The sequence below is a fragment of the Hyla sarda genome, chromosome 4 (genome assembly GCF_029499605.1).
Source record: "Hyla sarda isolate aHylSar1 chromosome 4, aHylSar1.hap1, whole genome shotgun sequence".
NCBI classification, from domain to species: domain Eukaryota; kingdom Metazoa; phylum Chordata; class Amphibia; order Anura; family Hylidae; genus Hyla; species Hyla sarda.
In genome coordinates this window covers 346,345,240-346,357,833 of record NC_079192.1, presented here as the reverse complement: position 1 = coordinate 346,357,833, position 12,594 = coordinate 346,345,240, and the positions used below count along the sequence as shown (strand labels likewise).

Below are 12,594 nucleotides of genomic sequence, written 5' to 3'. Positions count from 1 at the left end.
CCAGCGAGAAACTACTGTGAACCCCCCGCCCGTGCGACTGTACCCTAAAAACACTACACTACACTAACACTAAATAAAATAAAATAAAAAGTAAAAAACACTACATATACACATACCCCTACACAGCCCCCCTCCCCTCCCCAATAAAAATGAAAAACGTCTGGTACGTCACTGTTTCCAAAACGGAGCCTCCAGCGGTTGCAAAACTACAACTCCCAGCATGCACTGATAGACCGTACATGCTGGGAGTTGTAGTTTTGCAACAGCTGGATGTTCCCCCCCCCCCCCCAATGTGAACGTACAGGGTACACTCACATGGGCGGAGGATTACAGTAAGTATCCGGCTGCAAGTTTGAGCTGCGGCAAATTTTCTGCTGCAGCTCAAGCTGCCAGCGAGAAACTACTGTGAACCCTCCACCCATGCGACTGTACCCTAAAAACACTACACTACACTACCACAAAATAAAATAAAAAGTAAAAAACACTACATATACACATACCCCTACACAGCCCCCCTCCCCAATAAAAATGAAAAACGTCTGGTACGCCAATGTTTCCAGAACGGAGCCTCCAGCTGTTGCAAAACAACTACTCCCAGTATTGCCAGATAGTCACTGACTGTCCAGGCATGCTGGGAGTTTTACAACAGCTGGAGGCACCCTGTTTGGGAATAACTGGCGTAGAATACCCCTATGTCCACCCCTATGCAATCCCTAATTTAGGCCTCAAATGCGCATGGCACTCTCACTTTGGAGCCCTGTCGTATTTCAAGGCAACAGTTTAGGGCCACATATGGGGTATCGCCGTACTCGGGAGAAATTGGGCTTCAAATTTTGTGGGGTATTTTCTGCTATTACCCTTTTTAAAAATGTAAAATTTTTGGGAAAACAAGCATTTTAGGTAAAAAAAAATTTTTTTTTTTACATATACAAAAGTCATGAAACACCTGTGGGGTATAAAGGTTCACTTAACCCCTTGTTACGTTCCCCGAGGGGTCTAGTTTCCAAAATGGTATGCCATGTCTTTTTTTTTTTTTGCTGTCGTGGCACCATAGGGGCTTCCTAAATGCGGCATGCCCCCAGAGCAAAATTTGCTTTCAAAAAGCCAAATGTGACTCCTTCTCTTCTGAGACCTGTAGTGCGCCAGCAGAGCACTTTTCACCCCCATATGGGGTGTTTTCTGAATAGGGAGAAATTGGGCTTCAAATTTTGGGGGGTATTTTCTGCTATTACCCTTTTTAAAAATGTAAAAATTTTGGGAAACCAAGCATATTAGGTAAAAAAAAATTTTTTTTTTTTTACATATGCAAAAGTCGTGAAACACCTGTAGGGTATTAAGGTTCACATTACCCCTTGTTACGTTCCCCGAGGGGTCTAGTTTCCAAAATGGTATGCCATGTGTTTTTTTTTTGCTGTTCTGGCACCATAGGGGCTTCCTAAATGCGGCATGCCCCCAGAGCAAAATTTGCTTTCAAAAAGCCAAATGTGACTCCTTCTCTTCTGAGACCTGTAGTGCGCCAGCAGAGCAATTTTCACCCCCATATGGGGTGTTTTCTGAATCGGGAGAAATAGGGTTTCAAATTTTGGGGGGTATTTTCTGCTATTACACTTTTTAAAAATGTAAAATTTTTGGGAAACCAAGCATTTTAGATAAAAAAAAAAATATTTTTTTTACATATGCAAAAGTCGTGAAACACCTGTGGGGTATTAAGGTTCACTTTACCCCTTGTTACGTTCCCTGAGGGGTCTAGTTTCAAAAATGGTATGCCATGTGTGTTTTTTTGCTGTTCTGGCACCATAGGGGCTTCCTAAATGTGACATACCCCCCAAAAACCATTTTACGCTCCTTCCCTTCTGAGCCCTCTACTGGGCCCGCCGAACAATTAACATAGACATTTGAGGTATGTGCTTACTCGAGAGAAATTGGGTTTGAAATACAAGTAAAAATTTTCTCCTTTTTACCCCTTGCAAAAATTCTAAAATTGGGTCTACAAGAACATGCAAGTGTAAAAAATGAAGATTTTGAATTTTCTCCTTCACTTTGCTGCTATTCCTGTGAAACACCTAAAGGGTTAATACACTTACTGAATGTCATTTTGAATACTTTGGGGGGTGTAGTTTTTATAATGTGGTCTTTTATGAGGCATTTCTAATATGAAGGCCCTTCAAATCCACTTCAAACCTGAACTGGTCCATGAAAAATAGCGAGTTTGAAAATTTTGTGAAAAATTTCAAAATTGCTGCTGAACTTTGAAGCCCTCTGGTGTCTTCCAAAAGTAAAAACTCATAAATTTTATGATGCAAACATAAAGTAGACATATTGTATATGTGAACCAAAAAAAAAAATATTTTGAATATCCATTTTCCTTACAAGCAGAGAGCTTCAAAGTTAGAAAAATGCAAAATTTTCATTTTTTTCATCATTTGGTGATTTTTCACCAAGAAAGGATGCAAGTTACCATAAAATTTTACCACTAAGTTAAAGTAGAATATGTCCGGCTGCAAGAATGATAACTAATATCAGAATGATAACTAAAAGCATTCCAGAGTTATTAATGTTTAACCCCTTAAGGACACATGACGTACTGGAACGTCATGTGTCCACTCCCGATCTATAACGCGGGGCCACGGCGTGGCCCCGCGTCATAGCGGGTCGGGCCCGGCCTCTAACAACGGCCGGGACCCGTGGCTAATAGCGCGCGGCATTGATCGCTGTGCCGCGCGCTATTAACCCTTTAGACGCGGCGTTCAAAGTTGAACGCCGCGTCTAAAGTGAAACCGAAAGCATGCCGGCTAGCTCAGTGGGCTGTTCGGGATAGCCGCGGTGAAATCGCGGCATCCCGAACAGCTGACAGGACAGCGGGAGGGCCCCTACCTGCCTCCTCGCTGTCCGATCGCCGAATGACTGCTCAGTGCCTGAGATCCAGGCATGAGCAGTCATGCGGCAGAATCATCGATCACTGGTTTCTTATGAGAAACCAGTGATCAACATAGAAGATCAGTGTGTGCAGTGTTATAGGTCCCTATGGGACCTATAACACTGCAAAAAAAAAGTGCAAAAAAAAAGTGAATAAACATCATTTAACCCCTTCCCTATTAAAAGTTTGAATCACCCCCCTTTTCCCATAAAAGAAAAAACACAGTGTAAATAAAAATAAAAATAAACATAAATGGTATCGCCGCGTGCGGAAATGTCCGAATTATAAAAATATATCGTTAATTAAACCGCACGGTCAATGGCGTGCGCGCAAAAAAATTCCAAAGTCCAAAATAGTGCATTTTTGGTCACTTTTTATATCATGAAAAAATGAATAAAAAGCGATCAATAAGTCCTATCAATGCAAAAATGGTACCGTTAAAAACTTCAGATCACGGCGCAAAAAATGAGCCCTCATACCGCCCCGTACACGGAAAAATAAAAAAGTTATAGGGGTCAGAAGATGACAATTTTAAACGTATTAATTTTCCTGCATGTAGTTATGATTTTTTCCAGAAGTCCGACAAAATCAAACCTATATAAGTAGGGTATCATTTTAATCGTATGGACCTACAGAATACATATCAGGTGTCATTTTTACCGAAAAATGTACTACGTAGAAACGGAAGCCCCCAAAAGTTACAAAACAGCGTTTTTTTTTTTAATTTTGTCGCACAATGATTTTTTTTCCCGCTTCACCATAGATTTTTGGGCAAAATGACTGACGTCATTACAAAGTAGAATTGGTGGCGCAAAAAATAAGCCATCATATGGAATTTTAGGTGTAAATTTGAAAGAGTTATGATTTTTTAAAGGCAAGGAGCAAAAAACGAAAATGCAAAAACGGAAAAACCTCCGGTCCTTAAGGGGTTAAAGTGACAGTGGTCAGAATTGCAAAAAACGCTCCGGTCCTTAAGGGGTTAAGCAATCATAGAGTCAGGGAAGACGCTGAGGACAAGGTAAGGCCTCGGGCTTCCCTAGCAACCCATAGGCTATGGTACCACTAGATACCAGGGAATAGCGGCATTTCATGTTTAAATGCTGTGATCTCTCAGTCATTACCGACATATGTCAGCTGTAATGCATCAAGGCAGTACTACATCAAGTTGAAACTATAATCTTATTGTGTTGATCCAGAGGATCTAGGGGAAATATCTGGAATAAATGTGGTGTCCGGGGTGTAGCAACGCTGGTGGTATTAACCCTGTGGGGTAAGGTGTTATTAACCCCTGATTTGTCACCACGCCAGGATGGGGTTGTTTTCTGTAGAAGGCCCTGCCGACAACCAACCCAAAAACGGCAGGAAATAAAGGAATGTCCACAGCAGGAATTATGAGATAACTGGAACTTTTACTTAAACTTCTTATAGAACAGTCTTTACAATTATGCAGATACCTCACAGGCTTGCTGGGACTTGTAGTATTGAGATGTATGCAGGCCACTGTGCTACTAATTATATGCTTGAGTTTAATAGTTGTCACTAGGAATTGTAGATAGAGCTTGGTAACTCACGGTTTTAGTGGCTGCAGGTTCCTTAACCCCTTAACGACGCAGGACGTATATTTACGTCCTGCGCCGGCTCCCGCGATATGAAGCGGGATCGCGCCGCGATCCCGCATCATATCGCGTGGGTCCCGGCGCTAATCAACGGCCGGGACCCGCGGCTAATACCACACATCGCCGATCGCGGCGATGTGCGGTATTAACCCTTTAGAAGCGGCGGTCAATGCTGACCGCCGCTTCTAAAGTGAAACTGAAAGTATCCCGGCTGCTCAGTCGGGCTGTTCGGGACCGCCGAGGTGAAATCGCGGCGTCCCGAACAGCTGATCGGACACCGGGAGGGCTCTTACCTGCCTCCTCGGTGTCCGATCGACGAATGACTGCTCCGTGCCTGAGATCCAGGCAGGAGCAGTCAAGCGTCGATAATGCTGATCACAGGCGTGTTAATACACGCCTGTGATCAGGATGAGAGATCAGTGTGTGCAGTGTTATAGGTCCCTATGGGACCTATAACACTGCAAAAAAAAAGTTACAAAAAAGTGTTAATAAAGGTCATTTAACCCCTTCCCTAATAAAAGTTTGAATCACCCCCCTTTTCCCATAAGAAAAATAAAACAGTGTAAAAAAATAAAAATAAACATATGTGGTATCGCCGCGTGCGTAAATGTCCGAACTATAAAAATATATAATTAATTAAGCTGTACGGTCAATGGCGTACGCGCAAAAAAATTCCAAAGTCCAAAAAAGCGTATTTTGGTAACTTTTTATAACATTAAAAAATGAATAAAAAGTGATCAAAAAGTCAGATCAAAACAAAAATCATACCAATAAAAACTTCAGATCACAGCGCAAAAAATGAGTCCTCATACCGCCCCGTACGTGGAAAAATAAAAAAGTTATAGGGGTCAGAAGATGACATTTTTAAACGTATAAATTTTCCTGCATGTAGTTATGATTTTTTCCAGAAGTGCGACAAAATCAAACCTATATAAGTAGGGTATCATTTTAACCGTATGGACCTACAGAATAATGATAAGGTGTAATTTTTACCGAAATATGCACTGCGTAGAAACGGAAGCCCCCAAAAGTTACAAAATGGCGTTTTTTTTTCGATTTTGTCGCACAATGATTTTTTTTTTCCGTTTCGCCGTGCATTTTTGGGTAAAATGACTAACGTCACTGCAAAGTAGAATTGGCGACGCAAAAAATAAGCCATAATATGGATTTTTAGGTTGAAAATTGAAAGGGTTATGATTTTTTAAAGGTAAGGAGGAAAAAACGAAAGTGCAAAAACGGAAAAACCCTGAGTCCTTAAGGGGTTAAGCTTTGGCCTAGTTGAGAGGAATTTAGTATATGCTGATTGTGCTTCTTTAGTGTCCAGGTCTCAAGAGAGAAGAGAGAGAGAATTTAGAGACTACAGCCCCTTATATACTAGGGGGGCTGGACTAAAGCCCATTGGCTGCAATGCCTGGAGGTCCTGTACCCAGGGGACTCTGGGTACATCACATGACAGTATCACATGACCCAGGAAGGTCCTATACAGTTGTACAACCTTTATACATAATGACAATATGTACAATACACTTCCAATGGATTTATATGAGGCAGGAACCGATGAGCAAGGGGTGAAGTCCTGCAGGAGAGCCCTATGGACTGTAGGGACTCTTGCTGAGGGGACCCAAGACAGGAACAGGACAAGGTCCTGTACCGGGATACAACATCAAAAGTCTTCCCCATAGTGCCCCAAAATTGTATATTACAGAGTGAAAAAATTCTAATTTTCAACAACTTGTTTTCTGTAACCTTCAATAACATAAAACTGGCTACCTGCAGCCTGGTTTCCACTAGTACAATGATGTCATTTTGATCCCTACCCTCTTATAGTCTACAGATCTGTGGATTCTCTGGAGCCAGGTTATGCTGCAATAATTCGTACCTGATTAGTGTCCAATTCTATGGCAGCAGTTAGTGTTCAGCCAGTTCAGATTGATCTTTCACATGCAGTATACAGCTGACACCTGCTGCAGATGCTGCAAGGGCATCTCCTTTAAATGCTTACAGCATTCTTAGGAATCTGTATTATTTAAACTTTAGTCGTTTTGTTTTATTTGCTCTTTCTTGTTGTAACGTGCGCTATCATCATGCCTAAATGCAAGGAGCTCTCTGAGGCCTTCAAAAAGAATGTTATAGATGCTTGGGAGTCTGGAAAAGGAACTTAGCATGAATCATTCCACTATCTTGCAGATTGACTGCAAGTGGAGAATATTTCAAACAAATGTCAAGTAGCACAGAACAAGAAATATTTAAGAACCCTAGAATATCATCACAATTTGTCAATTTTTTTAAAGAATACCTGTCATATCATACAAAAAAAAATTATATGTTACTCAGTAGCTAATCCTGATCACGTACATATAATTTTTATGAATCTAGCATCTATATTTCTCACAAATACCTTCTATCTGTTGCTCACTTGCTTTGTCATTCTGTGCTCTGGAGCGAGCATGTCCTCCACCTGCATGACTCAACTTCCTCCCTGAGTACTAGGTCTCTCCATCCAATCACTGCAGGCTTCTCTGTAACCCCCTCCTCTCGATTTTGCATGCTGCAATCTGAGAGGACAGGAGTGCGCCTTAGCTTGGACAAAGATGATGCTGTAGCCGGACAGGATTGTGCTCTGGATGGTATGTTTTTTTTCTCTTTAAGTTATGATTTCTATAAAAAGGAAATAACTTTTTCTTATGATGAATATTAGAAAGGTTAAAGTTTTGCCAAGATGTACAACATATAAAAAGTTTTTGAATCTCTCCCATTTAACGGCATCTCCAGCAAATATTAGTCCTGAGCTCGGTTGAACAAATACAGGGACCAAAGTTAGTTTTTTTCTTAAATGAGGACTGTCATTAAAACTAATTTTTGTTATTGCAAAATGAAGTTTTCTATGTTTTATTTGTGTTTAAAAAAGCTGCCACTAGGTGTTTCCCTACTTGTCCAGAGCACATTTCCCCCAATCTTTTGCACAGACTTTGGACTCCTACTGGCCTGGCAGAAGTCCAAAATCAGGAAATGCAGTCAGGAGTGCTGAGGGGTGTGTGTGTGGGGGGAGGGGTGCAGCCTTATCCAATCATAGCTCATCTCACACTGAACTGCTGTGGGCTGTGTATAGCAGAGTGAGGGAGGAAGTTCTCCCCTGTATGGCTTCAGACGATGTCACGCCTGCTGGGTATTGCCCCTTCCCAGTCTGTGAATATGACTGAAAATACAGAGCAATATCAAGGTAGAAAACTATAAAATAATAATTAAAAAAAGGCAGGGGGTGGTTTATCATGATATATAATATTATAAAGTTCAACAAAATTTTTTCCTCATAATTTACACATCCGACTTTAACGAAAAGTCGTCAAATACCTGTGGGGTTTTAAGGCTCACTGTACCCCTTTTTACATTCTTTGAGGGGTGTAGATTCCAAAATAGTATGCCATATGGTTGCTTTTTTTGCTGTTCTGGCACCATAGGGGCATCCTAATCTCATTGTCACTCCTTATCTTCTGAGCCCTCTAGTGCACCCACGGAGAACTTTACATCCACATATGAGGTATTTCCTTACTCGAGAGAAATGGGGTTACAAATTTTGGGGGGATTTCTCTCCTTTTACCCCTTAAAAAATGGCTCTACATGAACATGCGAGTGTAGAAAATGAAGATTTTGAATTTTCTCCTTCACTTTGCAGCTATTCTTGTGAAACACCTAAAGGGTTAACAAACTTTCTGAATGTCATTTTGAATACTTTGAGTGGTGCACTCTTTATAAAGGGGTAATTTATGGGGTATTTCTAACATGAAAGCCCCTCAAATCCACTTCAAACTGAACTGGTCCCTGAAAAGTTCAGATTTTAAAATTTTCGTGAAAAATTGGAAAATTGCTGCTGAACTTTGAAGCCCTCTAATGTCTTCCAAAAGTAAAAACATGTTAACTTTATGATGAAAACATAAAGTAGACATATTGTATATGTGAACCAATATATAATTTATTTGGAATATCCATTTTCCTTACAATCAGAGAGTTTTAAAGCTAGAAAAAAGCTACATTTTAAAAATTTTCATGAAATTTGGGGATTTTTCATTAAGAAAGGATGCAAGTAACAACGAAAATTTACCCCTATGTTAAAGTAGAATATGTCACGAAAAAACTATCTCGGAATCAGAATAAACGGTAAAAGCATCCCAGAGTGACATAAAGTGCATAAAGTGACAGTGGTCAGAATTGCAAAAATGAGCTAAGTCCTTAAAGGGGTACTCCACTGGAAAACTATTAGTTTTAAGTCAACTGGTGACAGAAAGTTAAACAGATTTGTAAATTATTTCTATATACAAATCCTAATGATTTCAGTACTCATAAGCTGTTGTAAGCTCCACAGGAAGTTCTTTAAAAAAATTCCTTTCAGTCTGACCACAGTGTTCTCTGCTGATACCTCTGTCTGTCTCAAGAACTGTGCAGAGCAGGATAGGTTTTCTATGGGGATTTGCTCCTGCTCTGGATAGGTCCTGACATGTACAGAGGTGTCAGCAGAGAGCAATGTGGTCAGACAGAAAAGAAATTCAAAACTAAAAGATCTTCTTGTGGAGCATACATCAGCTGATAACTACTGGAAGGACTAAGATTTTTAAATAGAAGTAACTTACAAATCTGTTTAACTTTCTGGCACCAGTTGATTTAAAAATTTTTTTTTCCAGCGGAGGTGAAATAGGGCTCAGTCCTTAAGGGGTTAATATAAACTCAATGTTTCGGACCCCCTGCGATCTCCTGAACAGGGCCCTGGCATTGCTGTGCTGTGTCGCAGTGAGCTCAACGGACATGCCCCCCTCCCATACAGCTCTATGGGAGAGGCGGAGATGCTGCATCCTTGCCTTTCCCATAGAACTACATGGAGGAGGTGCGTTGGCATGCTGCATCCGGCACACCTATTGCATGGGACAGCTACGGTAGAGCCGAAGGCCCCATGCTGGAGATCGCGGGGTGTCCCAGTGTTCATACCCCCGTGATCAGACACTTATCCCCTATCCTGTGGATAGGGGATACGTTTATTTTACTGCAGATTTCCTTTAATTGTCCATTGGATTACTCAAAGGGGTAAAGGCTTTTGTTAATTTCTCATTTCTGACTTTTCCTGTGCAGGCCTGACTCCTATTAATCTCTGGGTGGAGCTCTCAACATCATGGTATGACATGTAGGGCAGTACCAGAGTTGAATGGAGACACCTGGCCTGAGAGTGAAGAGAGGCGTAAATAAAGGGGTTTGATCCAGGGTGTGGGGTCCAGATATGCATATGCAAATGGCATCTAAGATCACTGATCAATTAATTCCCTCTATACTGTGTTAACTGTAATGTCCTTACTGTACAACTAGACCACTACTAATGGTGAAAGGATAAAAAAAATCAATGCAGACCACAAAATGAATCAAGATCCCAAAATTCAGACCCAAAAATCAAACCAAAATAATCTTTTTGGACCAAACCCCTACATTTATTTTAATCACTTCACTCCTGGTTCATTTTTAGTCCTGTGTCCTCTTCAGCTACAGACTCTTACTATAAAGTCTTATAAAGTCCTAAAGTCCTTTTTGCTGTCTGCTGTCCATTATGAGTATGTTGTGTGGACCCTGAGCTGAAGAGGACTTGGGAGCTGGAAGCATTATCTGTTATTAGACTTTATGTATTGGATTTGTCTTACATCTCTTATAACAGCCGTTTAAAAAATAAAATAAAAGGATCATTTTGTAGCACAGCCCTAAATCCTCTGCTATTTGAGAGAAACATATGAATGTACACTTAATGGTTATGAAGGATCTGTCATCTTAATATGTATGTTAAAGCTACAGCACTGTAGTGTAATATGCCATTTGGCTAGAAGTAAGATATTAGAAAAGGTTGAGAGCTGGGTCACCTCCAAAGAGTAAGTGAAATTTTCCTGTGGGAGGCCTGATTCCTAGCTTCAATGAAGAACAACGTGTGGGAGGGTTCTCCTTACTTGAAGACATTCCAGTGTGGATATTGCTGCTGGGCACAGGCACTGACCATGTTCAGGAACCACAATGCGTTACTGTTTTGACAGACTGTGTGGTGTAGACTAAGATGATTCCAAGAACCATAGAAAAGCTGCAAAATAAGAACTGTGAACTGTTTTCTGCTGGCTGGGCCCAGACCGTTCATGGCCCATGTCCTCTATCTGGCCTCATCAGTGCTTAGAGCAGGACCTAGAGCTACCTTCCTGGGACATTTTACCTCAGAGGTGGACTGTCCAAAAGTGTCTATATCAGAGCCATCACCCAATGTAAAGTTCCTGATGTTGAGAGCTTGCCAAATGGCACGATATTATTTGTGAGAACAGTCCAAGAGACATGGTCACCAAGCATCTGCACCTCTCTTCCAGATAAGTAATCATAGACAGAGTGTGTAACAGAAATAGGCATATATTTTGTTATTAAAGGGAAGTGCTTCCTATCCCTGATCCTGTTGTAACCTAGGGGGCAGGATGAATACCCATCACCCAGTGTGACCATAACATGTGCATAGTATGTGAGTCTCTGCAGAGAGGAGTGTGGGGGTTGACTCACCTCATGAATAAAGCAGATTATTTAGGGCAACATATTTTAGATTTAAAATGCACATGTCAACATATCCTAGGGATATGTAAAAAGTTGTGACTGGTCTGGGTTTTAAGAACCCATCCAATTGTTAAACAAAGCAAGAAAAAGCATAGAGCTGAGGACTGTTTCTCCCTTATCCGTGTACAAAACAGCAGACAGGCCCACAGATTGTCTAGTAAAGTCTCCACCCACTTCCCATTTAAGGGATTGTTTCTTAAACTCCACCATGATCAGGGAAATTTTTATAGATCCGTCCGGATGAGCAGGCAGTGACTCACTGCATCATTTACTTATTTATTTGAATGTATTCTTTTATTTCACTCTGTCACGTTTGATGTGCCTATGTTCACTAGGATGGTCAGGGTGTGGTAGCGCTTCTGGGTGTCCCTCGTGGCAGTCTGGTATAGGTGTATGTGGCCTTCTGGTTCCTCACCTCCCTGCAATCTTGGGTGTCTCAGCTTTGCCTAAGATGGCATCAGTATACGGCTCCTTGGCTGACACCTTGGTTAATGCCTAGGTTGATGCCAGGAGCACTTGCGGTCCCTTAGTAGCTTAGACCCTTGCAGGTGCCTTCTGGCCTGTAGGGATAGGGTAGGTTTGTTGGGGGCCTCTCTCCTTTCGGAGAAGGGCTTGCGATGGACCGCATCCTAGTGCACATTTTTTTTAGTGTGACACGCTTACACTTTTTCTTACACTTGGGTGATAGAAAGCACGTTCCTAAAAAATAAACAGAAACAGAAAAGTATTTTCAATGTTACTCTTTTTCCTGATTACCCTTTCAAGAATTCATCATATGGTGACTATTAAGAAAAAAACACAACTTTTTCATCCTTTAAGTTTCTTCATTTTGATTTATATCATTTCAACAGATGTCTGCTGCTGAAGAAAACGTGGACTTCCGCATTCATGTGGAAAATCAAACAAGAGGAAGAGATGACGTCAGCAGGAAGCAGCTTCGGGTCTACCAGCTCTATAGTCGAACAAGTGGCAAACACATTCAAGTTCTTGGAAGAAGAATAAGTGCTAAGGGAGAGGATGGAGATAAATATGGTAAGGTCATTTGTTCTCAGCTTGATTGATAAAGCTTTGGGTTCTTTATATTCATGAAAATGTTAAGTATGTTAATATATTGTAGTATTTTTTAATGAAGTACCAATATTCAATCAAACATCATTAAGATATATCATTCAAGTATTATATTGTATATTTGTGCTGTCATAAGTTTACATGTTTTTTTTTGTAAAGCTTGCAAATTTTTTTTAAACAGGCTTCCATTTAGTGTTCATTTGATTCCACAATTAAACATTAAAGTGGTATTCTCAAGCATCGGTCTCAAACAATCGCAATCCACAGGATATGCCATATACTGTATGTCTGATAGATAAGCAGTTCAGCTCTGGGACAAGCACCTATCTCTAGAATGAGGTTTCTTGATAAAGAAACAGTATAGTTTACAATTACAATACTACA

At 40.8% G+C, this 12,594-nt stretch overlaps 1 protein-coding gene across 2 annotated transcripts in view; it reads left to right on the top strand.

Moving 5' to 3' along the window:
* The window catches only part of FGF18 (fibroblast growth factor 18), a 418,112-nt gene that overhangs the window by 204,184 nt on the left and 201,334 nt on the right, over window positions 1–12,594 (top strand). For both annotated transcript variants that reach the window (XM_056516555.1, XM_056516554.1), the window contains one exon: window positions 11,994–12,174. In XM_056516555.1, the coding sequence (XP_056372530.1) occupies window positions 11,994–12,174 (181 nt within the window). The remainder of the gene's footprint in view (window positions 1–11,993; window positions 12,175–12,594) is intronic.